General features: G+C 52.2%; 2 protein-coding genes across 4 annotated transcripts in view; one reads left to right on the forward strand and one right to left on the reverse strand.

The window, feature by feature from the left end:
• Window positions 1–12,320, forward strand: part of PIEZO1 (piezo type mechanosensitive ion channel component 1 (Er blood group)) — a 97,870-nt gene extending 85,550 nt beyond the window's left edge. For both annotated transcript variants that reach the window (XM_066636926.1, XM_066636927.1), the window contains exons 33-51: window positions 84–197; window positions 1,351–1,523; window positions 1,633–1,754; window positions 2,589–2,774; window positions 2,939–3,197; window positions 3,973–4,161; window positions 4,398–4,641; window positions 5,025–5,166; window positions 5,599–5,746; window positions 6,253–6,467; window positions 6,721–6,879; window positions 7,467–7,614; window positions 7,894–8,082; window positions 9,117–9,209; window positions 9,421–9,593; window positions 9,725–9,847; window positions 10,430–10,509; window positions 10,848–11,049; window positions 11,345–12,320. In XM_066636926.1, the coding sequence (XP_066493023.1) occupies window positions 84–197; window positions 1,351–1,523; window positions 1,633–1,754; window positions 2,589–2,774; window positions 2,939–3,197; window positions 3,973–4,161; window positions 4,398–4,641; window positions 5,025–5,166; window positions 5,599–5,746; window positions 6,253–6,467; window positions 6,721–6,879; window positions 7,467–7,614; window positions 7,894–8,082; window positions 9,117–9,209; window positions 9,421–9,593; window positions 9,725–9,847; window positions 10,430–10,509; window positions 10,848–11,049; window positions 11,345–11,594 (3,209 nt within the window). In that variant the 3' untranslated portion in view covers window positions 11,595–12,320. The remainder of the gene's footprint in view (window positions 1–83; window positions 198–1,350; window positions 1,524–1,632; window positions 1,755–2,588; window positions 2,775–2,938; window positions 3,198–3,972; window positions 4,162–4,397; window positions 4,642–5,024; window positions 5,167–5,598; window positions 5,747–6,252; window positions 6,468–6,720; window positions 6,880–7,466; window positions 7,615–7,893; window positions 8,083–9,116; window positions 9,210–9,420; window positions 9,594–9,724; window positions 9,848–10,429; window positions 10,510–10,847; window positions 11,050–11,344) is intronic.
• A 979-nt stretch (window positions 12,321–13,299) lies between these two features.
• On the reverse strand, window positions 13,300–25,304 carry CTU2 (cytosolic thiouridylase subunit 2). Of its 2 annotated transcripts, none has more exons than XM_066637176.1 (15): window positions 25,122–25,304; window positions 23,287–23,364; window positions 20,354–20,432; window positions 20,201–20,260; window positions 19,745–19,805; window positions 19,271–19,380; window positions 18,662–18,966; window positions 17,716–17,851; window positions 17,383–17,514; window positions 16,971–17,062; window positions 16,304–16,407; window positions 15,897–16,029; window positions 15,414–15,483; window positions 14,604–14,662; window positions 13,300–13,598 (listed from the first exon to the last, which is right to left on the reverse strand). In XM_066637176.1, the coding sequence occupies exons 1-15, from the start codon at window positions 25,181–25,183 to the stop codon at window positions 13,523–13,525; spliced, it is 1,557 nt and encodes a 518-aa protein (XP_066493273.1). In that variant the 5' UTR covers window positions 25,184–25,304; the 3' UTR covers window positions 13,300–13,522. The 2 variants fall into 2 exon arrangements, with proteins under 2 accessions (XP_066493273.1, XP_066493274.1); XM_066637177.1 differs by having other exon boundaries at window positions 14,585–14,662.
• Between the last annotated feature and the right edge of the window lie 41 nt (window positions 25,305–25,345).

The raw sequence follows: 25,345 nt of genomic DNA on the forward strand, positions 1-25,345 counted from the left end.
AGGTCAGGTAGTCAAGCTTGGCTGCTGATATCCCTGGTCTGAGACACCACCCAGCATCTGACAACCAGGTATTTGACTTGCAGGTGACATGGCCAAAGAGGACAGCCAGCAAGGTGGGCTGACAGACAGGCCCAGTCGCCCAGAAGAAGAAGAGGAGGAGGAGGAGGAAGAAGAAGAAGAAGAAGAGGACATTCCAGGTGAGTAGAAGGCACCTGCCTTGTAGGGCTGCAGGAGAAGGTTAGGCCTGTGTGCTGACTTTGACCTGAGTTCAAGTGCAAAACCATCAGGTGCCTCTTTGTACTGCACAGAATTATTGCAGAAGTTCACAGCCTGGTGCATTGCAGCAGTGAAAAGGTCATGTTGGCAATCAGAAAATAAAACTGCAAGGGGGGAAACACAGCAGAGGGTTGTGCAGTTGTGAATGGTGAGAGAGGAATTTCCCACCCACCCCATCCTATATTCTCTTTCTGCCACGTAGAACTTGTGGGTCACCTAGTGAGGCTTCGCAGAACTTACAGGAAAGACATCACCACAAGATGAAAAGATGTAGCTTGAACAGTATTTATAAGGGTTGGAATTGGCACATGCATGGAGGATCTGTCTATTAATTGATGTTAGAGAGTTGGCGTTGTATAGAGACTGAGCTATGGATTTGGACTTACTTACTTACTTACTTGGACTCAGTGAGGGCTGCAGGAGTTGTGGGGAGCCCAGCGCAGCCCTCTCCAGGGCTCCCCAAGGAGTTTGGAATCTTGAAATGGAGCAATTGCGGCGCACCTCCTGCAAACAGGAAGTGCTTTGTGATGGCTCAGTTTCAAGATTCCACATATCGGGGAGCCCTGCGAAGGGCTCCCCACATCTCCTGCAGCCTCCAACAGCTCTCACTGAGTCCAAGTAAGTGAAAGTGCCCCCCCTTAACTCCCTTAGGGACATGATCCTGGGGATCGCTTCCCTGCCCTTGCTTCTCCCCTGCAAAGACTTACTGAGGGAGTAAAGCTCCCTCAAAGTTTGAGAACCACTTCTTTACAAGATTGTTGAAAGGACTACATGAGGATAATACCCATGAAGCACCTGAACACTTAGAAAATGTGATAGGAATATTAAATCTTCTTGTTGTTAGCTATAAGAGCTAAATGAAAACCTCCATGTTCAGGGGCAGGATGTCTCCAAGTACTCTAAGCTGGGGGTGAACACCAGGCCACCAACCTTGCTGCAGTCACTGTTGCCTTGCTTGTGGGTGTCCCATTGGAGGCCCTGGTTGGTCAATTTTGGAAGCAGGATGCTAGGCTAGGTGGCCCCTTGTGGCCTGGTCCAGCACAGACACTCCTGATACTTTCCTTTCCTGTCCAGGGAAGCGCAATGTGGTGCAGCGGGTCCTGAACGTGCTACACTTCCTGTGGGTGCTGTGCCAGGCCACAGTGGATGGGCTGACCCAGTGGCTGCGAGCCTTTACCAAGGAGCATGAGCAGATATCCACAGTCCTGGGACTGGAGAGATACGTGCTCACACAACACCTGGACCAGGTAGCACAAATTGGGCAGAGCTGGGCTTGTGGGGGGCAAGGCAGAGGGCATGTTCCCAGTTGGGAAAGGGGGGGGCAAATCTGGAGACTGCATGTTGATTCCCATGCAGGCGGAGGAGGTTCAGAAGGGCATCTTGGACAGGCTGTACCAACCTGCAGCAGCTGACCAGACCTCGGAGGATACGGCCTTCCCGGGTACCGCAGCAGAGTCCCCCAACAGCATGACCTCCAGGCAGGTGCATAGGGGTAAGGGGCTGGGGGAGGCCAGGGTTCCTTGCTCTGTTTCCCGGGCCTTTTAGCAGGGCTGAGTCTTGGCCAGAGCTTCTTAGGACCCAGCTGGGAGACCAGGTTTTGCTGCATGGGTTTGGCTCTTGAATTTGTGTGGAGCTGCACTTGAGGAAAGAGTAAATGAATGAAGCTGCTGCCTGTGGAGTCAGGCAGTTGATCCATCTAGCCCAGCATTTCTGCTCAGGCTGGCAGCAGCTCTCCAGCATCTCAGGAGGAGGAAGTGGCATCCCATTACCCACTGCTGGAGTTGAATTCTGTCCTCTCGCTGAGCCAGGCCTCTCCCCCAAAAGAGTACCTGTGAGCATACGCAAAGCCATTCCTTTCCTCTTGATCACAGCCTATTGCTGGACAACAACTGCCTTCACGCCTTGTCGTGGGTCATCTGGTGGGCCACTACAGAAGCAAAATGCTGGACTAGGCAGACCTTTTTTTGGCTTTTAAGTTTTTAGTGAAAACTGAAGCATCTGGGCTTGGGTGCAGGGTGGTGTCCTGGAAGTCCAGAACTGCAGCATCATGATGGTGTGTCCTTTGCAGAGGCGTGGCTTGAACCCGCATCTCCTGGGTCTGTCTCGCTTGGTCCACCCTATCCTGTTGGCCTGCTCTAAACAGGAAGGAAGCAGAAGCCCCCCAGACTTCTTTGCAGATGGCCCTTTTCCCAAGTAGAGGGCTCCCTTCTCCCCAGACTCCAACAAGTTGGCACTGTCTCCCTTTGCCCATACCCCGCCACCAGAGCGCCTGCCTTTCCATGTGTGACCACCTCCTCTTTTGCTCCCTGCAGTGGGTGCGAAGGGGCCGAGGTTCTTAGCAATGATACCACCGGTTATGACACTCGGAGCACCAGTGAGGAGCAGATTCCCACCCTGGGCTCCCGGGACGAGGAGGGGCTCCACTCCAGCAGCTCCCAGGAACACCTGGCCTACCCCAAGACCCGGCCTCGCACTGCCAGTGAGCTGCTGCTGAGCAGGTACTGGGGGCAACTGAGCAGTCGCTTTGGTCCCAACGCTAGTGGGCGAGGTAGGGGCAGAGGCATGACTACCTCGCGAGGGTCTGCAGTGCTGGAGGGCGCTTGGCCTACTGCCCTTCCAGCTTCCCCACCCCAGCCCGGCCCCTCTTGTTGGTGCCTTCCAGGCGCATCTCCTTTGAGGAGCTGGAGGGGTCGGAGAGCTTCTACCGCTCGCAGAACCGCTTCCTGCAGCTGCTGCTGGCCTGCTACCGCTTCGTGGCCGGGCACTCGGACCTGGTCTGCTACTTCGTCATCATCCTCAACAACATGGTGACGGCCTCTGTGATCTCCCTCGTCCTGCCCATCCTGATCTTTCTCTGGGCCATGCTGTCCATCCCACGGCCCAGCAAGCGCTTCTGGATGACGGCCATTGTGTACACAGAGGTGGGTGACCTGCTGCTTGCACAGCCGAAGCGCGTACCGTCTTGCTTCCTCCCTAAAAGGAGAGTGTGGGTGCGGCTCTCTCCAATTTCAGTTGCCATTTAAAACGCACCATGCTGCCTGGTACTGAGTCGAACCCATTGGCTCACCCTGCTGCTAATGTCTTCTCTCCAGTGTGAGACCCTTTAAGTGGAGATGCTGCTGTCTGTTTGCCTGATCCAACAGTGGAGGTGGCCTAGGTCAGAGACAGCGAGTGTGCCATGGGCCACAGGGTACTTTGGCAGGAAAGTGATGTGCAGAGTTGTCCTTGCTGCCTGACACAGCCCAGCTTGGGAGAGTGTTGCACCGGTGGCAGCAGCAGTCCCTGGAATGGGCAGGTGGCTGGTCGGGGGGGGGGCGTTGCATAGCTGCTCCAATCCTATAGTCTTTGGATGGGTAGGAGTGAGAGGCCTGCTTCACACAATGCACAACTGGAAGTCTCTGCCAGACTGGCTGTCAGGCAGGGCAGCTTCCAAAGGGTGCAGAGCAAGTCCATGGAGGATTAAGTCAGTTGGAGGCTGCTAGCCAAGATGGCTCTGTTGCGTTCATGCCCTGCTGAGAAGCTTCTTGGAAGCATCTGGACTGGGATGCTGGACTTGAGGGTTCCTTGAATGGATTCAGAAAGACCAATCTTGTGTTCTTCAGCCTTGTGCTTATTTTGCTACTGGGAGTTCTGGGGAGGGCAGGAATGGCCTCCAGGTCAGGCTTCCCCTGATTCCCTTCCCCTTAACTTGCACAGGTGATGGTGCTGGTGAAGTACTTCTTCCAGTTTGGCTTCTTCCCCTGGAACAGCTATGCCACACTGGTGCGCTACGAGTCCAAGCCCTTTTTCCCGCCACGCATTCTGGGCCTGGAGAAAACGGACAACTACATCAAGTACGACCTGATCCAGCTGATGGTGCTTTTTTTCCACCGCTCCCTGCTCCTGGTAAGAGAGAGTCCAGACCCCAGAGCATGATGCAGGGAAAGGGAAGGCTTGGGTGGGCTTGGCTCCAGCCCTGTGTTGAAAGAGGAGTAGCTTATGGGGGGGGGGGTTACTTGGAGAAACACTGGTAACTGTAGCAATAGATGCAGGATGCTGGTGAGTCCGATACAGGATCGAGCATAGTTTTCGTTGGACCAGAGCCTGCAGTGAACCATCTCTCTGTCTTGCCTTCTCTCCAGAGCTACGGGCTGTGGGATCATGAGGAAGACGTCTTGGCCAAGCGTCCGCCTGAGGCAGCCGAACCACCAGCTTTGGCAGAGAGCAAAGAGGAGGCAGAGCCTGTGGCACTTGCTGACACTGAGAAGGAGACCGTGTTGTGTCAGGAGGTGGAGCCTGAGGTGCCGAAGGGGATCCGCTGGCGGTTCAGGAAAAAAAGGGGGAAGAAGAAGCAGAGCAAAGAGGAGAAAATGCAGGTGATAGAAGGTATGTGTATCAGAGGACGAGAAGGGAGGAAGCTGCTTCTCATCGTAGCAGTTGTATCGCCCTTTCCGAGTGCTGCAAAATGCTCCACATTTTATTATCTTGAGGTACTCAAGGAGGTAAGTAGCATTACCCCCATATGGCAGATGGGAAGACCGAGAGGCTTTCCTAAGGCCACTTCTTCAAGCCCTGATTCTCAGCTCAGTCGTCTAGTCGCTGCTCTGCACAAGCTTTTAACTCAAGGAAGTTGAGGGTGACCTCCTGTAAACTGCATTGCTATGTTTAAATTAAAAAAAGAGAAGTAACTCACTAATAATATCTACACAGATGCATCTTCCATACACCTACAGCCTCCCTCTGAAATTAACAAGGCTTTCTCTCTGCAGAGAAGGAGCTGCCAGTCCCAGATGATAAAGCTGAGCAGCTGCCAGAGGAGAAGGAAGAGGAGGAGGAGGAGGAGGAGGCAAGCCCATCCCAAAGAAAGTTGAAGGCTGCTGGAAAGAAAGTGAAGCACTTCTTTGTCTCTGCGTGAGTGCCAGCACAGGCTGGGAGGCAGAAGGATCTGTGCCCCACCTCTCTTGGCTGAGACACTCCTCAAGGGACAGGTCTTGGTACTCAACGCCTTGGGCATACAGAGCAGGTGCTCTGCTGCTCATGCCCCTAATGGCTGGCAACATTTCCGTTTCATGGAGAGGGGCAAAAGACATCATTGCACCGGTGGCATAGCTGGAGGGGGGCGGAGCACTCAGCCTGGCAGGGAAGTGGGTATGCGGCCCCTCCCTTCAGAGCCATTCCCGGCGGGGGGGCAAAATGGAGCAGTACGGCTCCGTTCCCCCCCCACCACCGGGAATGGCTCTGAAGGGAGGGGCCGCTCGCCCACCTCCCTGCCAGCTGAGTGCTCCGCCCCCCCTCCAGCTTTGCCACTGCATTGCACCACCTGACCACCACCTCTCCTTCCAGGGCACAGCGCATGTTCCAGCCAGTGTGCCGCTTCTTCCGAGACATCCTGCACAATGAATACCGCGCAGCCACTGATGTTTACGCCCTCATATTCCTGGCAGACGTGATTGACTTCATCATTATCATCTTTGGTTTCTGGGCATTTGGGGTAAGTGAGATGGCGGTGGTAGATGACAACTTCGTTAATTCACACAGTGCCATTCCTGCCAGGGGCATTCTGCAGAGTAATGTATCTGCCCTGAGGGGTAACAGTCCAGATGATGGTGGCATTTGGAGGTAAGGACAGAAGTCCACAAATGCATTGACCAGGTTGCCACTGGCAGCCATGCCTATGGATCTGGTGAGTGCAGCTGAGCTTTGGAGTCACTTGAAAACTCCTTGCTGCTTCTGAGGGTCTCCAAAGTGCAGGGCAGCCATGGAGATAAGACTCCAGCTCGCGTGGAGAGTCTTAGCCTTGACATTTTGGCACTGATGTTTTGGACCAAGACCAGGTGATGTTTGTGGCTCCCTGGGCAAGAGTGACAAACAGCTGAAGGGTTGTGCTCACTGCAACAAAAGAGTCTGAGGGATGACCACTGTCCTCGCAGGATGAGTCCTCCTGTCCACTAGGTTGCCTAGCCCTTTCCAACATGGGACTCTTTTCTTCCTCCACAGAAACACTCTGCTGCTGCTGACATCACGTCCTCGCTCTCAGATGATCAGGTTCCGGAAGCCTTCCTGGTGATGCTGCTCATCCAATTCTCCACCATGGTCATTGACCGGGCACTCTACCTGCGCAAGAGTGTCCTGGGCAAGCTGCTCTTCCAGGTCATCCTGGTCTTCGGCATTCACCTCTGGATGTTCTTCATCTTGCCTGCAGTCACTGAGAGGTACCTGTCCGCCTCCCCTCCCTTGTGATGAAGTCATTGTTGCCAAGACTAGTATCTGCTTTCACGGAGACTGGTCTGTTGCTTGCTATTGGTCAGGATAGCTCAGTGGAATTGCTGGGGAGAGCTCTTGCTTTCATGCCCTGCTTGTAAGCTTCCCAGAGTTATCTGGTTGGCCACTTTGGGATGAGCCTCTGATCCAATACAGCAAGGAATCTTCTGGTTCTGATGTCCTCCTTGCCATTTTCTTCCCCAGAATGTTCAGCCTGAACACTGTGGCCCAGCTGTGGTACTTTGTCAAGTGCATCTATTTTGCTCTGTCGGCCTATCAGATCCGCTGCGGCTACCCCACTCGCATCCTGGGCAACTTCCTCACCAAGAAATACAACCACCTCAACCTCTTCCTTTTCCAGGGGTAAATGCTGAGTCCTAAGAAGGGGGGAAGAGAAGGGCTAGGAAAGCTGGAACCCGCAGCAAAACTGTGTGGAGGGAGGTGGGGGGGGGGAAGCTTCACTTTTGATGGGGCTTGTTGTCAAGTGATCTCAGTGAGGCTTGTGAATCTCCCTGCTTGCAAAGATGGGGGGGAGGGGGGAGAAATGTTGGTAACACCCCAAACTCGAGAGTCTTTTTTAAAGCAGTGCATTCAAGACAAAGCAAAAGCAGGCATGCAATTAACATCATTTGCATTGACAAAAATGGTCATCTTTTGGTCATCTTGATAGAGAATGTGAACATTTTGGGGGCAGGAGGTGAGGAACTACCAGGTGCCATCTGGCTCTTCTGACTGGTTGGTGCAGAATTACCAGTTCTACTTTATTTTGAGTTGGTGTTGCCTGCTTTTTTACCTTTAAAGAGGATATAGCAAGCAGATATAGCAAAGCAGATATAGCAAGCTTTAAAAAAAGCAGACAGTTGACAAGGAAATGAATTCCAGCAGAAAGTGAGAGAGCAGGGCTGCCTGGGGAGGCTGCCAACGGAGCATGCCCCTCTCTCTCATGACAGGTTCCGCCTGGTGCCTTTCCTGGTGGAGCTGCGGGCCGTGATGGACTGGGTCTGGACCGACACCACCTTGTCCCTCTCCAATTGGATGTGTGTGGAAGACATCTACGCCAACATCTTCATCATCAAATGCAGCCGTGAGACGGAGAAGGTGGGGAAACATGGGGGTGTGTGGTGGGCCTGGGGGTGGCACTTTGCTCAGACTGCATCGGATGTGGCTCCATCTTTAGACCCAAATGGGTCTGGGCCTTGACAAGACTCTAGTGGGAGGCTTCCCAGTAGTCTCACATGTGTTGTCCTGAAGGGGACAGGGTGCAAAATGAGTTGGAAGGATGCTGGATGAGGAGGACTGTACACCCAGGCGAAAATGTAGCCCAGGGCAGGTCCAGCTGTGCAAGTGGGCACCTCCTGAAGCTCCTTCTCTCTGCAGAAATATCCACAACCCAAAGGGCAGAAAAAGAAGAAGATTGTAAAGTATGGCATGGGAGGTCTCATCATCATTTTCCTCATCTGCATCATCTGGTTCCCACTACTCTTCATGTCGCTGGTGCGCTCCGTGGTGGGCGTGGTCAACCACCCCATTGATGTCACTGTCACCCTCAAGTTGGGGGGCTACGAGGTACGAAGAGGAGGATACAGCTGGCTGGGTCTCAATGTTCCTTATTGCTGCTCTCTGTCATGAATCCGTCAGCCAGGCAATAGCGCTGCCTGCTGTCCATGAAGGAAATGACTGCACCCTGCACATCAGTACCGCTTAGCGTTTGTCAACTATATTTAATGCACTTGGGGGAAACCAGATAGTTTTGCAGGATAGTGTCATGAAGATTTTGGGGGGTGAGCACAGCAACAGCTCGCACAAGGTTTGTTTCCGGCTTTTAAATATTGGGTTAATTTACGGTGCTTGTGATGCTTTTTATTGGAAGGGTGATCAATATCTTTTGAGAACATCAGAAGGGCCTTGCTGGAAGTCACCAGTCCAACCCGGTGTCTTGTTTCTAACTGTGGACAGCCAGAAATTCCAGCAAGCAGGGCATAGTGTCCCCCTTGTAGCTCCAAACACCAGTGGCTGGGCAGCATTACCTCTGAGCATGATCCTTGCTAATTCCTGCTGGATCAGATTACCTAAAGTTCTTGTAGGTGGGCATCCTGTTTCCCACAGGGACCAACCAGCTGCCCCAAAGGGAAGCCTACAAACAAGGTATGAAGCAACATGCCCTGCCCTGGTTTCTAACCCACTAGCTGCTATTCGGAATCAAGTTGTTTCTGGGTACGGAGATCCCATTTGGCAATGTGACTCATGGTATTCCACGAGTTTGCCCGATTCGTGTGTGTTTGTTTTTGAAATTCATCTGTGCTTAAGCCCATCACAATATCTTGTGACTGTGAGTTCTACAAGTTGTGTGTGTGTGTGTGAGAGAGAGAGAGAGAGAGAGAGAATGAATGAATGAATGAATGAATGAATGAATGAATGAGGCAGTCCAGGCATTCTTGTATAGGGGCAGTTCTGCCATGCCTGCATCTCCTTTCTGGCAGGTGTGAGGTTTGGGCCAAACTTTGTTTTTCCTGTATATGCATGGGGGTGGGGGGAGAGAAGCAGTGCTCTTGGGACTGAGGCATTCATGACCACAGCCCTTGTGCCCTTTTCCCCTCTAGCCTCTGTTTACTATGAGCGCCCAACAGCAATCAATCCAGCCCTTCACCCCCAAAGACTACGACGCACTGACGAAAAAGTTTGAACACATCCCAGTAAGTGATCGCAGGAAACTGGGCAAATTAGGAGCCCTTTCATGCAGGCAGGTGGGGTGGTGGGTGACAACAGCAGCAGCTTCATCTTCATCTGCCCTATCTGTAGGCTAGCCTGTGCAGGGGAAGGCAGCAGATGCACTGTAGGTCTGGGTTGGTTTCTGATGAGGCTTGCTGTGCTGATGATGCCCCTGCCACTCTCTGCTGCCCCCAGGTGGCCATGCAGTTCATCACCCTTTACAGCTATGAGGACATAGTGACAGCACGCATTGAGGGCAACTCGGGGTCTCTCTGGAGCATCAGCCCCCCAAGCCGGGATCAGTTGTGGAGGGAGATGCGGAATGGCTCTTCAGACATAACCCTGCGCCTGACCTGGAGCTTCCAGAGGTACAATGGGCCTCTTCTTTACTGGGTTCAGGAGAGCTGTCTTTCCACTTCTGTGTTTCTGGCCCTGGAGAACCCACACGGTTCCTAAGAGGTGTTCCATGCTGCCTCCTTCTTCCTCTTCCTCCTCCCAGGGACCTTGGCAAGGGGGGCACAGTGGAGTACACATCTGAGAAGCACACAATGGACTTGAAGCAGGGGAGCCCCGAGCGAACCAACCTGGCAGGGCTGCTTCAGGGCACCCATGATGCCCCTGTGTGAGTTGGAGGGGATGGGGGGATCATGTGATTGCCCTTCCAAAAGGCTGTTTGCACTCTGGGGGCTCTTGGGAGGGAGGTTGACATCTCGCTAGTCATTCCTTTTTCCTATACAAGTACTGCTTTGAGGTTCAGGACAAGTAGTATACCACGCTATTAAATAAAGAAGGTGGAGGAGAAGGCCAAGGTGCCTAGTGGAGGCTTGGCAGTGAACTTTGCACTGTATGGCTTTGGGATGGCACAGCAGACTGTCATGGTCCTTTTGAACGCTGGAGACTGAAGGGATGCAAGCAGGTCTGAGTGAGTTATGGAAAGAATGGCTAAACCTTGCAAATTGGGATGGGGGAGAACTGGCTTTAAAAGAGCACATAAAACCTGCATTGAGCATTGCCTGCGCCATGCTGGCAGCCTTACCCACTCTGGGCAAGTTCTAGCATCCACCTTAAAAGTATCTCCAGAAAAGATGTCCCTGAGGGAACGCATCCACGGCTGCACACAAGCCGTGTCCTGGACAGCAGGGGGGGAATCTTGAGTGTGGTGGTGTGGTGTGTCTCCTGACCCTTCCTCCTGTCTTCCCTGCAGGATCCTTCCCCACATCTTTCCTCCCTACATCCGTGCACCCAATGGCCCCGAGGCCAACCCTGTGAAGCAGATGCTGCCAGGTGAGGGTTAACACCGAGGCCCAGCAGGCCTGCCAGTTCTCCTGTTTGGGGAGGGGAGGAACCACTTAGCAAGAGAACTGCCACAGCACTTAGTGGGAGGCTCTGAAAAGAGGGGTCACTCCGGGCTTAGAGCAAACACCAGCCTAGGAAGGACAAACCCCCTCCTGTGTCAGGTAGTGGATCAGAGGTTGAGAAAAAACATGAGCAGAGAATGAAAGGGGCTTGTCCTGATTAAACTGGGGGGGGGGGCTGAGACCACCATCAGGGTAAATTCTGATGACTGAGCACAAGAACCTCATCTGGTGCGTGTCTCTCTCCCACTCTCCTTGCTGCATCAGACGACGAAGACAACTACCTGGATGTGTCGGTGCAGCTGAAGCGGGAGGCGGTGGGTTCGAGCTCCAGCAGCGCCACCTTCCTGGAGTGGTGGGTGATCCGGCTGTTCCATGATTGCCAGCACCAGGACTGCAGCATCCTGCCCATGGTCATTTTCAACGACAAGGTCAGCCCTCCCAGCCTGGGCTTCCTGGCAGGATATGGGTAAGTCTGCTGTGAGAGGGTAAGGTGTGTGTGCACAATGGCACAGGCATGGGCCACCCTTGACCTGCACAAGCCCTGGGGAGCCTGGAACCCACTCCCCTGCCCTGGGGATGCCTGATGGCCTCCCTACCTCTCTGCTTTTAAGTGAGCAGGGAACACCCCTCTTCCAAGGGGCCTTTAACAGCTGCAACCTGATGTGTTCCCAGATAGATGTGAGCCGCCCTGGTTTCACACAGGCTAAGCATAGTCCTGGCTGCAGGTGTGCTGGAGCCTCAGTTCTTCCCTCTCTTCGCAGGATCATGGGGCTCTATGTCTCCATCGTGCTGGTGATCGGCAAGTTCGTGCGGGGCTTCTTCAGCGAGATCTCGCACTCCATCATGTTCGAGGAACTGCCGTGTGTTGACCGCATCCTAAAGCTGTGCCATGATATCTTCCTGGTGCGTGAGACGGGTGAGCTGGAGCTGGAAGAGGAGCTTTATGCCAAACTCATCTTCCTGTACCGCTCGCCAGAGACTATGATCAAGTGGACCCGCGAGAAGGACTGAAAGGAGCTGCCAGAACAGAGCGGTGCTCTTTCACCCCAGGAGAGCGGCATGGAATGGGCAATAGCCAGAGAGGCGGGGGGCTGCAATCCAGACCTGCAGCAGCCTGCTGGTTGCTGCGTCACATAGCACTTGCTGGACCCAGAAACTGCCTCTCTCCCCTTTAGCCCCTCGTCACCCAAGGCTCTCTGGATGGGGCAGCCCCTTACCTCTGAGCCATTCTTTTTGCCCCACTGCCTTGGGGGAGGGGGAAAGACACTGTCACTTTTTGAAATGGATATCTTTTTTAAAACGGCTCCAAAAACGGTGCAATATAGGCACCCTGCCTCTGTGCCTTGCCCTCTTGCCCTTCCCTAAACCCCTGCCTCTTTTGCTGCAAAATCCCAGGAAGGAAAACAAGAGGGGAAGAGACTGGGGAAGAACAAGGCATTTGCAGATTGACTTGTGGGGTGCACCCTGCTGCTGAAAACAACAGTGAGCTGCATGAACCCCACTGATGAAGGGGTACAGTGCATCCCTATCCCCGGATCTCAGGCTGCCAATCTGGGCGGTTCTCTCCCTTCCCTCCCCTGCCATGGGTGCCACAGTCCAGGCACCACCATGTGCCAGCCCCAGCTGCTGGGAAGAAGAGGCAGCTGGACTCTCCAAGTGCATTTTTCTAAAGAGGTGGGTTTATTTATACAAATCTATATAAAATAAATAAATAAAAGGCTGTGATTATGGATGAAATTGGATCATATTGGATGAGGGATGAAAAGGGCAAAGCGATGCTTTCCCCCCAACTTTGGATGTTGGGATTCTGGACTTCATTTTTGTGTCCACTATTTGGGGTGCCCACAGTTAGATAAACCTACATAGAAGAGGGAATTTTATTTATTAAGACCTTTTCCACACACATGGCTCTTATTGGAGGCCATCGGAATTTCCCACAGCTGGAGAAAGTAAGCTGAGTTAGCTGAGAAAGTAAAGGGCATCTGTGGCTTATCCCGCTGCCTTCACAAGGGAAATCATGTCCACGTTGTTTAAGCCTTCTGTTGGAGTGGTGCCCTTGTGTTTGAAAGAGGGGCATTTTAGTCAAGAAAGGGGGGCCCTTCCCCCACCACCACTGAATCAGAGTTGGAACAGGCCTTCAAGACCATCTAAGCTCCAAACCATGCAGGTCAAGCCTCTGCTGGAAGGCCTGCAGGGTTTGAGAGCCCACCCCTGCAGTGGCCAAACTGAGATCTCTTATTGAGATCTCTCCCATTGGATCTCAGCAGAGAACAAGTTCTTGCCTGCATCCTTGTGATAGCCCTTCAGGTAGTTGAAGAGCACTATTGTCCTGTCCTCACCACAACCAGCCTTCTCCAGGTAAATGGACTGGGGGCCCAATCCTATCCAACTTTCCGGTGCTGATGCAGCCGCAATGCATCCCTGAAGTTTGGGGACAAAGGATGCAGGATGCAGTGCATGCCTTGTTGGCAAGGCTGCATCAGTGCTGGAAAGTTGGATAGGACTGGGCCCTGAGTTCCCTCACCCTTCTTTTTGGGACTGCAGTTTCAGTTCCACTCTAAGTACAAACAGGACATGCTGTGTCATAATGGTAACTAGGAAAAGGATTCTCAAGCACTTTGTGCAAACAGATGGAGTGAGAGGTCCCGCCTAATAAACACTCTGCTCCCCCAACTGCCAGGTTCAGCCCCATCAGGAACTGCATGCCAACTGCTGCTGCATTCAAAATAATTTATTTAGCTTTTAAAAAAGTCATTAAAACTCAGCAAGGAATACAAGAGCCCCCAGCTGTGCCCAAGCCAGAGGAGCAAAAAGCTGCGGAAGACCTGAATGGGAGCAGTGCATGTTGGTGCCACCCAGCACTTGCCTTGGATGATTTCCAGCCTTGAAGGAGCTCAAGACCTCCCAGCTGCCCACAGGGAGGGCTGCTACTTGGGTTGTCAGCTCTGAGGAAGACCCTCATCATCACTGTCCTCTTCCAGCAGGAACTCCTGGATCTCTTGCTTCATGGCAGCCCTGCAAAGGGGGGCAGAGAGGGAACAGCAGTCACCCCTCTTGCATCTATGCTAGCATCCAGACCTCTCTTTATTAGCAAACCCCCAGCAAAGCCAGAGCTGACCTATGTGGACAATAGCTGCATTTGGGGGAGGGGCTGTACCCCAGTTCAGTGGCAGACAGAAGGGTCCAGGTTCCGTCCCTGGCAAAAGATCTTGGTAGGGCTGGGGACAGACCTCAAAGAGAGGCTGCTAGTCAGCAGCTTCACTTGAGATAAGGTTGCTTCATATAGGACTCAGGCTGGCTGATGGAGAAAGAGCACAATCAGTCCCTTCTCCCTACACTACACAACCACCAGCTAATCACCACTATTTGGTTGTACACTGTAAACAGCCTCACTTAGTTTATTCCCCTCCCTAAAGAGAGATTATACAGGTGTCCACTGGCCAGACTGGGTGGGAGTGGGAAAAGAATGGAAAAGCAAGGTGACCAAGTGCATCCAGGCCTGCCCCCCATCTACATCCCAATGGGGCTGTTCATACCCAAGAACATTCCATTGCTGGCTCATCTGTGAGGATGACTGAGGCAAATGCCTCAGGTGCAGGGTGGGTGGATGGTGCTGGTTCTACTGGCTTTGGAGAGAAGCGGGGTAAGCTGAAAAATCCAGGAATCACCCAGACTTCTTCTGCGCCATTCCCTTCTAGGGAGCATAAGAACGGGTGGGGAGAGAAATGGCAGTACCACCAGGGCAGAGGGAAAGAGAGTGTCTTTTGGTGTACTGCCCCAGAGCAGTGGGAGGTCTTCTCTGTCTTTCCCAGAACCATTGTCAACACACCTGCCCCGGTGCTGCAGAGAGGTCTGCCCGCTGCTGCTCAGGCAGTGGGAAAAGCTACAAGGTGAGCACAAAATGAACAAAGGGGGGGCAGATGCCGTGGTGAGATTCCAGGGTCTGTCTTCTGGGCCCAACACAACCCCCCATCACAAAAGGCTCCCTTCAGTCCAGAGACCTCTAGTCCTGCCTGGTACCTGCGCTGCCGACGCTCGGCCTCTGAGTGGATGTATGCTGGGAGGGGCTCCGAGTCTCTCTGCAAAGAAAAGGAGAACTGGGGTCACAATGATCAGCTTCTGGCTCTTGCTATGATCAAGCCTGGACACTGACTGGAAGAGGCTGCCCTTGTCAGCAGTCTGAGGAAATGGATGCAGACAGTGTGGGGACTTAGTCCAGAATCCAACCCTGCAAACAGGTGCCTCAGGACAAAATATGACTCTGCAAACTTCTGCTGAGCATCCCTCTTGTCCTCTTGGTGGAACAGTGAAGTGCGCTCCCAGCAACGCATCCCATCCCCTTCCCTCCCAGCAGAAGGTAGATGGGGATCCACTGCCAAATGTCAGGATGATCTGCAGTGAATTTGTCAGGGTTTTTGTCTTCACTGCTAACCAAAAGAAACTAAGAGGCTTTTGGAAAAAGAATAAGCTAGACTGCTGTAACTAGGAATGCTTTGGTACCTAGGAGTGGATTTTTGTGCAAGTTCAGTTCTTGTATGAAACATACATTCCTGGGCTGGGCCTACACACAGAAGCACCCTGGTCCTTAATTTGAAGCACACATCTGAGCTGCCATTCTGCAGCTGGCTGCCATGTACAGATCTTGGGCTTCAAGTGAAAAAAGAAGCCGGTTTTAGCAGCTTAAAGTCTATCCAACCCTGCCACGGAAACTCCCTCTTCCCCTTCAGAAGCTACAGCTCAGATTCTTACTGCAAGAGATGCAGCTGCTGTCCTGAAGTCCTGCTGCTGTTCCCTGGACCTTCACAACAGCAGGCCCAACAGTATGCTTACCATGTCTTTGACAGTCAGTCGGCAGCTATAGCAGAGCAATGGTGGAAGCAGGGCACTGGAAGGTGTGGCTCTGTGGGAGAGAGAAGGATACAGTGAAGGTCTCACCTAGCCATCAAGCCTCCATTTGTGCCCACCAAGTAGTGCCAGGCTGACAGGTCCTGGGCACAGCCCTGTGCTGCCTCCACTTGGCACCCTGCCTGCCCCTCTGGTGCAAGAGGCACTGCCACTGTTCTGCTGACCAGACAGGACTTCTAATGGGTGCTGGATCTCCAGCAGTGCCCACCCTGGCTCACCCCCAACACTACCCACAGTTAGCTGCCCTCAGGGTTCCCTTTTTGGGGACAGGAAGGTGGGTTTTCCTCCATGTAGGGATAAGGGGAGGCCGAGAGTCCAGCAGTAAGAGGACAGGCCTACCTCACCCATGCCATGCACAATGCTAGGTGTGGTGAGGCCTAGACCCAACAACACCCTCCTCCTCCTCACCCTGACGCTGGAGGGCTCCCGCAGCAGCCAGCTTGGCCCTGGGCCTCTCCACAGCAGCTGCTCCCTGCAGGTTGTGGGAGCTTCTGGCTGAGTTGCTCCGACAGCAGGGTCGACTGCAAGGAGGAACCATCCACTGCGAGGAAAGCAAAGACAAAAGGAGGAAAGGTCTCAAATGCTGTGCACTTCCTGGATGCCAGCTCCAGCCAGCAGGAACAAGAGTTTGCTCTTGTTCTGCACACTGCAAGTTGAGATGGCTGGGAGGTGGGGATTGGCTGCTCTTTTCATTCCATCCAGGTCAGATTCTATGAGGCACACCCTGCCCTCTGCAGGGCAGTAGCCAGCAGCAGCACCCCCTTTGGTAACACAAAAGAAAACTGTCTCTTGTGGCTGCTGTGACCCTCACTTACCAATGTTCGTATCCAAGGTACAGAGGCAGAAGAGGCATCGCTGTGGATCTGCAGGTGCACCAGGCGTTGCATCTTGAGGGGAGACGCTGAGCTTCTCACCTGTCCTGCAGAGCAGACCAGAGAGGGCACTGCAAGAAGCCTGCAAAGCCAGGACAGCCCTCCACCTCCCACTCTTTACATATAGCTTCTCTCAACTGTATCTCTCGATCCTGACCTGCGCATCCTGGCTCCTGGCACCTCACCCAGGGAGGCCACATAATTGCGACGGCATGTCTCTCATGTACAGCACTGAATATCTAGCACAAAACTTGGCTGCTAAAATAATCAAAGCTTTTAAAAATTACTCTTTTAAGAGACGCATTCTAGTTCTCTTGAACTACTGAAGCAGGACTTCCTGAATCTCAAGAACCAAAATATTGACTGGGCAAGACCTCCAGATGCCGCAATGCCTTATCCAGCACATCATTGCACAGCTGCCTCATTTGCATAATTTATTCAGCCTGCAGAAGTCATCCTAATAGCATACACAGCCCTGACTATAAGGAGCACAAAAGGGAGACTAGTGTGGTGAGCTGTTCTCAACTGTATAGTGCCCTCTAGAGGCCACACTGGGGTGAATGCCATCAGCAAGGGGCAACACCACCCAGTAGGTGCAGACCATGCTTACCGGTAAACAGTGTTGACCGTGGAGGGGAACTGAGACTGCAGCTTGTAGAGGAAGCTTTCGATCAGGTGGTGGATGCTGGCTTTGTCAGTGGCCTGGGAAGAGAAGGAGAAGGCAGCTGCCACTCCCATGCCAGATGGGAGGAAGCAGAGGAGTCCCCCACCTTCCTCCTTAGAGACGCGCTGCAGAAGGGCAGGGAGGGGCTTGAGCACATGTTCTGCATGCAGAATGTCCCAGAATCCACCTCCAAGATTCTTAGGCTGCAGACCTAAAAAAGATTCTGGGTTCCAAGAAAGCCCCTGCCAGTCAAACTAGAGAACAGATAACCGTGTGACTCATTTCAAAATTTCCTGAATGGCAAGCCAGTTTCTGTTCTGGCTTCTGTTTTTGAGGGAACCCATGGCCAGCTGCGTACTTTGGTGTCCAGCGCAGGCACGAAGACAGAGGGCACTCTGAAGAGATGATTGTAGAAGGCAATCTCTTTCACAGAAAATCCTCGCATGGGCCGCAGAATAAGAACATCACCATAGCGACTGTCTGAGAAGCCCTTTGAGAGAGAAGAGGAAGGAAGAGGGTGAGAGGCAGATCGCCCACCCCCTCCCAACTTGTGACATGGGAAGATTAAGATAAACCAGGAAATGTGGGTTGGTGGTGCAGAACAAGGAACACCCATAGAAACCTCAAGAGAATGAGGGCACGGTGAGCAAACAGAGAAGTTGTTGACAGAAGCAGGGGCCCCCACTCTCACCGTATCTACTGCCAGGAAGGCCCCCCGGCCCAGGCAGAGGTTGGTCAGCAGCTTGACAGCCACACGGGTGCAGCTCTCTCCCGTCATCACCTTGGTGTACTGATGTGTCCGGGCTACATGCAAGATCAGGTGGTTCCTGAAGAGAAGAGGGGTAATTACTATTATTTACACAATAAAAATTAACAAAGTGGTTTACAAAGAAAATCAGCTAATCCATCTCTCCTGAAAGGCAGCAGCGCTTGCCTGCCTCTTCCCAGGCTTGCAAGGAGGAGCAGGAAAAGCATGCAGCAGCTGCTCAATGTCTCAATGCAGCTTCACCCAGAACAGACAGAGGCCCAGAAGCCGCAACCACAGAAGGCAGCAGTACATAAGAACATCAGAAGAGACCTGCTGGGTCAGGCCCAGGGCCCATCTAGTCCAGCTTTCTGCATCTCACAGTGGCCCACCAGGTGCCTCTGGGAGCACACAAGACAACAAGATATCTGCATCCTGTTGTCACTCCTCTGCACCTAGCATTCTGAGGTGGCCTACTTCTAAACCAGGAAGTTGCACATACTCATCATGGCTTGTAACCTGTGATTGACTCTTTCCATAAAAATCTAGGCCAGCTGGCATCACCACACCATGTGGCAAGGAGTTCCACAAATTATGTAGTGTTGTGCCCACTCTAGCTTTGCATCCATCAGCTCCTCAGCCTGACTGGGGCGTGTTCTGTTCCATCTGTGGCCCTGGCTACATATCTCCATCACCTTTCCACAAGCGCAGATGAATGAGGCAGTTTTAGGAACTCCCACAGCACAAGCAGGAGTTGGCAGGAAGTTGCTGGGTTCTACTCCGAGTACAGTCTCATGTGGTTCAGCCAAGTGCATAATGCATGCTGGGAACTTATCCCACAGTGCTCCAATCAAAAGAGAGGCTGAACCCAGGAACTGGACACAAGGCTCACCGGAGGGTTTGCAGAAGCTCCTCTTTGGCAGTCAGGGTCTTCACAGCTCCAAAGAGCCGGGTCAGTTCTTCAGTACGAGAAACAGCAGGCAACCCAGAGTCTGGAGTTGCCTCCTCTTCCCTCCCTGAAGAGTCTCGTATGCCAAGCTCAGTCAGCTGCTCTGGCAGGTTTACAGCGTCCCCCACGTTATCATGATGTTGCTGCTGCCGCCGTATGAAGCCATCCACGGCTTCCTTGTAGCTCTGGCTGTGGTCGGTGACGTCATGGGAAGCAGAGAGCAAGACTGAACTGGGGAGGTCAAACACCTGCCAAACACACAGGCGCATCGGCCAAAATAAATGAAGAAGAGCACTGGCATCACTAGAACTATAAAGCTGGTTAGCCTGACTCCAAGTTCAAGCAGAATATTACATTTTGCTAATTTTTGCAAGGCTTTTGTAAGGACTGCTTTGGAAGGAGGGAAGAAAAGTTTGAAACCCTTCCCCCAAGACTTTCTCTTAGCAGAATAAAAGATACACTCTTTTTTCTTAAAGTCTGGCCCGCTATTAAGAGAAAAATTGTTCTCCTTATGCATGGCTGCCCATATTTATTCTCCTGTGTCTTTCTTACCTCTTCCAAACACAGCAGGTGGTAAGGGAACCCCGTGGCTTGCAGGATCGTCTCCACCTGGTTCCGGATCTCCTCCCGCTGGCCTGAGTTTTGTCCACATACAGCACCCTCTACATGGCAAAAAACAGGTAGAAAAATTAGTGGACCAATCTGAGGAAGCTTCTTTGGGGTAGTCCCAGTCCCTCTTGTCCTGCCTGGAAAATAGCAGTGATGAAAACCATCTTCTCTGAGGCTCCCTCTCCAACCACCCTCCCTGGTGCCACGTGGTCCCCTTCACTGACACTTGTTGGCATACTTGTTTCTACAAAGGCAGGGCAAACCACAACACTGCTACTTTCTGCCAGTACCATTTCCAAATTTGGAGAAACAATAAAAGGATTTGAGGTCAAAATATTCCAGTGCCAATAAGGCACCCCTGCGGAGCTGGCCCAGTACTACGAGCCTGCAGACTGCTGCATGCAGAGCAAATGCTACCGTCAATGAAGAGGATGCCTGGCTTGAAGCGGAGTCTCTTGGTTGCTTCCCGACTCAGGCCCTGAAATGACCACACAAGAGATGACAATGTTGGTGCAAAGAATTCATAATATATTGTGTCACTGGACACCTGGCAGCCAGAGGAAGCCTGATCCAGACTCCTGCTCCCTCCTGCAAGTGTTCAATCTATGCAAGGAGTGGAGAAAGAGAGCAGGAGGCACAACTGTTCAGAAGAATGGAGCACCTCCTCCTTCAGCAAACATCCCCTCCCAGGAAACTGGTAGCATCCTCCCGATAAGGGGCCTCACTCAGCTTGAGAATTACTTCATTAAACCCCAGTAGCTGCATAACTTCTTGCCACTGGCTGCCACCAAATCAGTGCAGACATTACTGAACTAATTGGTCCAAGGATCTGGCTTTGTGTTCCTGTTTGGTTAAGTAGGCATGGGGAGGTACCTCTTGGACTTGGCGCACCATTGAACTGGAGGCAGGACCACCCGAAAATGCAAGGAGAACCTGTAACCAAAGAGGAAGGCATTGAGGAATTATGAGGAAACTGTTGCTTCCAGTTGTCACCGCCCCCATATCAAAATCAACTGGGTAAGGTACCTTCTCTCCGGGGTAAATGCAGCGATTTTTCCCCAGCATGGCACGGAACTTGTGGACAAAATAATCTTGAAAACAAGCCCTGCAAACCAAAACAGACACATGTTGACAAGGCCTTTAAGAGATTATTAAGATCCTAGTTATATTCAAGACTCTGGACCTTGGTAAAGCCACACACCACATTTGGCCGAAACAGCTCCAGTCCGTTTGTGCTGAAAGACGCAGGGAGCAAACTGGGGTGCTTGGTTCTCCAGAAGGGGAATTCATAGAAGCTGCCACTGAGGAGTTTTGAAAAGGCAATCTGGGAGAGGTTAAAGAGGACCAGAGACCCATCCTAATTGGAATTCTGCTGCCTGACTCAAGATCGCCTGCCCTAGGATTGGCAGCTTGGCACAAACCAGCAGTCACGCCTCTTGGCAAAATCAAAAGGTTTGCGGCATGCATGAGACCCCACAAAGCTTCCAGGGCGCTGGGCAGGCGTGCTCGATCTCTGCTACTGAGATAATTCTCCTAGTCATCCCACTATTTTAAAATTCAAAGATTAAAGGTTATAAAGTTAAGGGATTAAAAGGGTTTATTGTGAGGACCAGAATGAGAACTGATCAAGTGGTGGATATGGATATGTCAGTTGGCCTGAACATTCTATCATGAAGAAGTTATAAGTGACCCAACTAATCGGGGGAAAAGTCCAGTCAGTTCTGTCAGACAGAGGACAGAGTGCTCTGAGTGTTGAGGCAGTGCAGTTCTGGACAGAAAGAATCTACACTGTGTTTTAATTAATGGCTTAAAGACTCAAGCAACATTTTAAATTATGTTTTAAACTCCTCCAGCCATGTAAGTCTTAACAGTGTTTCTCAAACTGAGGATTAAGACCCACTAGCTGGGTTGCGAGTCAATTTCAGGTGCGTGACATGAAAGTACTGGGGTACAGAGCTGCTGATCAAGGCAGGTTCCTGGTGGAAGAGAGGCATGGTGCTTTGCCCTGAATTGATGGGAAGATGGGATACTGGAAAGGAGGGGAGGGCTGTGTGGTTGGAGGATCCAAGTCTGCATTCTGATTCCAAGCTGGAATATTTGAATTCCGGGGTATGCAAAATAATAGCACACGGGCACTGTATAACGTATCCTTTGGCTAATCATGGCTTCGGTTTAAAGCCTAAATTGATGGTGTTGCTTCTGGCCATCACATCACTTCCAGGTTAATGACATCACTTCCGGTGGGTCATTCTAAAATGTGGGTCTTGGTGCCAAAAAGTTTGAGAACCGCTGTCTTAGTATGTTTGTAAAACACCTGTCGGGAGGAATTGTTTTTGGAACTTTGACTTGCTTTCCACAGTTGAAAATGAAACAACGGGACTCGATCTTTACAAGGTGTTTTAATTTGTGGCTTAAAAGCTTGAGCAACATTTTAAATTATGTTTTAAAGATTGTTTCTGCCTGTGGGGGGGGGGTCGGAACCTGGACAAAGGGGAAGATTGTTGCTGCCTATCAGCCTGGACAGAGAGGATAAACTGTTGTGATGTCTGCAGCTTGACCAAGTTCAATTCTGCTGTGAGAACCTGTCAGAGATGGAGCAGGTTAGAAAGCCATTGAGAAAACCAGTCAGGGGCAGCCTGAGGGTATGTCCAACTGAGGACGCAACCCTAACCCCTTATGTCAATTATGTCTTTAATTGGATAGAATTGGGCCCGAAGGCAGCATATTAGGATCTCAGTGCTTTAGGCAGCTCTTTCCTTCAATCAGTTTCTAAGACAGCAAGAGTCACTTCCCCAGATACCAAACCTTGGGAACCCTCTCCATTGCTCCAGAAGTGCATGATTTGACTGCAGCTAGCTTAAGATCTAGAAACTTGGTGCTTTTTATTCAAGCCACAATGCAGTTAATGTGATGGCTTCTGAACGTGGTGAACTTCAGTTTACGTATTTGCTCAATACAGCCACAGAATCACACAACAATGGCGGCTCTTCACTTGGTCAGAGGCACAGATGTCTTCAAGCACTGAGGACGCAATCCTAATCCCTTATGTCAGTGCTTTCCAGCACTGGCATAGCAGTGCCAATGGGACATGTGCTGCATCATGTAGTTGGGTGTCACTCATGGAGGCCTCCTCAAAGTAAGGGAACGTTTGTTCCCTTACCTCAGAGCTGCATTGCCCTTATGTCAGTGCTGGAAAGCACTGACATAAGGGGTTAGGATTGTGCCCTGAGAGTGGGTACCTCTGAGAGAAATTTAAGGGAGCTGTTTTCTCATTGGATGTTGTTACTGTGCCCGTTTCGAGTTTTCACTCACCACAACCTTTTGTTTGTGCCCTTTATTTCTCTCGACTCCATTTCCAATTCCTTAGGCCCAGGACAGTGTTTATGCATGTTATAAATGTTACGTTTACTGTACGACACTGTAGCAGTAACTGGGTCTTTCTCCCTGTAGCAGTACAGGTCGTGCCTTGTTATCCATTGAGCTTGTTCTGGAACCCCCAGTGGATTAAAAAACAATCAGTGGATGCCAAATCCAAGGCAAAATAGCTTTAAAAACCCACTTGTGGGTTTCCTGCTCCTCCACTGTCGCCCCAGAATGCACTGTATAGACACTATACCACATTCAGCCCCTAGGTGGGGTGGATAATGGAATCTAGAGGAATTGAATTATAATTATTCGACAGCGCAAAGGTAGGAAATTGGATTCTGGTGCTTTTTTCCCTTCAGGCATTCAAAGGTGGGCCTTGGTGTCAGTGGTGAGTCAAATCAGTGGATGCCAAATCAGTGAGTACTGAGGTCCCATCTGTAATGCTCTGTAGCAGAGACCTGTCAATCACTGTGACAGTTGAGGAGAGCTGTGGAGAAAGTGACCGTTGAGGAGAGTAGCTGAGGTGAGCAGATGAAAGAGATTTCTGGAAGCCTTGGGGAAGACTGAGAGTGTCCAGGCCCCACACGACTCACCTGCAGAAAGCATCTCCCACGCGGATGACCACCACCGGTGCACCCTCTTTGCACTTCATGCACTGCAGGGGGCGGCTCCTGGGCAAGAGAAAAGGGGGTCAGACCAGTGGTGTTACTAGGATTCGAGTCACGCGACGTGGGAGGCCTGTGCATCACCCCATATGGTGGGCGGGGCAACGCCCCAGGTGGGCATGGTGATGTACCATTGCAGCCGTTCTCAAACTTTTAGCAGTGGGACCCACTTTTTAGAATGAAAATCTGTCCAGGACCCATTGGAAGTGGTGTCATGGCCAGAAGTAACATCATCAAGCAAATTAAAATAAAATAATTACATAAGGGGGAGCCAGTCCTGTTCCACCAAGTGAATCTACTCTGTAGTAAGTCCCATAATGGTCAATGGGGCTTACTCTCAAGAAAGTGTGGGTAGGATTGCAGCCTGAGAGCCCAATCCTATGCATATCTACTCTGAAGTAAGTCCCATAGTGGTCAATGGAGCTTATGCTGTAGTCTGCCTACAATAACAACTCCCCAAAAAGAATCAGTGAGATTTCCAGCCCTTCCCAGTGTCCAGTTTAAAGTTCTTCTATTTCAGGCACATCAAGATAAAGATGCTCCTGGCTTTGCAAGTGCAAAATAGGAAACTTCCCCTTACCAGTTCAAGCCGCTTTTTTGTCCTTTTCAGTGGGGGGGGGGGGGAGGCTGCCTTCTGGAGCATTTGTTGCGCTCCAGCTCCATGGATCATGACCATTCCAGTGTCCTCACATTCCCCTTTGCCTGGCCTGGCCACCAACCAAGGCACGTGTGCCTACTCACGAGTAAACGTGATGTGAGGCTGCTTCACTTTCCATAGAGCTGAATAGACTCACAGCTGGGAGGGGGGACCTCCTTCTCCATGTTTTTAGGGGTTGCATTCATTCGATCAGGACCATTCCGATGTCCTTGGAGCCTCTCAGCCTGCCTTGACTAAGGCAAGTCCGCCTACTTGCAAGTAAACACGTGGTTTTGTTTCGGGCTCAGGTTCAGACTCGCAACTGCGAGGGGGGAGCTTCTTGGGTGTTTTGGGGGGGCTGTATTCATTGGAATGGGACCAATCTGGTGTTGTTGGATTCCTCTCAGCCTGCCCTTTCCGACGATCTAAGGCAAGTACGCCTACTCGCGAATAAACAAGTGCTATGCCTCACTTTCCATAGGGCTCCATGCATTTTTTCCTTCCGGTTTTTTGGCGATAAATTTGAACAAAAGGAGCGATTTCAATTCTGTTTTTTGCACTGCACTGTGTTGGCCATTCCACATCCAACGGTGTATGGCATGACGCGGTAGCTCCTAATACTGCAAAGTTAGCGCATCCTCCACCAGGGTGCGTCACCCCCCCGGCACGTCACCCGGTGCGGCCCGCACCCCCTAGCGACGCCAGTGGGTCAGACCCAAAGGGCAAGGAAGGGATGGAAGGGGGCACAGCTGCACAAGGGCTGTCCACAGAACAGCACTGCCTGAACCTGCATCCCGGGCCTTTGAGGTTGGCAGTGCAGGTCTCTGCCCCCCCCCAGTGATGAATGGGACAAAGACGTGGCCCCGCACCGTCTGTGCCTCACGCCCTAAGCCCCGCCTCCACCTGAGCCCCACGCCCTAAGCCCCGCCTCCACCTGAGCCCCACGCCCTAAGCCCCGCCTCCACCTGAGCACCACGCCCTAAGCCCCTCCCGCCCGCCACCAAGCTTCACACTAAGCCCCGCCCCCACCTGAGCCCCACACCCTAAGCTCCTCCCGTCCCGCCTGCCACCAAGCCTCCCTCTAAGGCCCGCCCACCGACCAATCAAAGCCCGCCCTCATCCTCACGCGCTCCGCGGCGCCCTCGCGGGCTGCCCCCCGCCACAGCCTCCGTCTTCAGCTTCGCACATTCCCTGCAGAGGCTCCTTGCGCCCGTCTTCCGGCGACGTCAGAATCAGGCAGACTCGCGCGTGCGCACAAGGGGAGCGTCCCGGGCCCCGCCGTCCTCGAATGCCCCCAGCGCGCGCGCGCCTGTCGCCTTCCGATGACGTCACCCGACGGGCTCTCGTCGC

Source organism: Tiliqua scincoides, chromosome 9 (assembly GCF_035046505.1).
Source record: "Tiliqua scincoides isolate rTilSci1 chromosome 9, rTilSci1.hap2, whole genome shotgun sequence".
NCBI lineage: Eukaryota > Metazoa > Chordata > Lepidosauria > Squamata > Scincidae > Tiliqua > Tiliqua scincoides.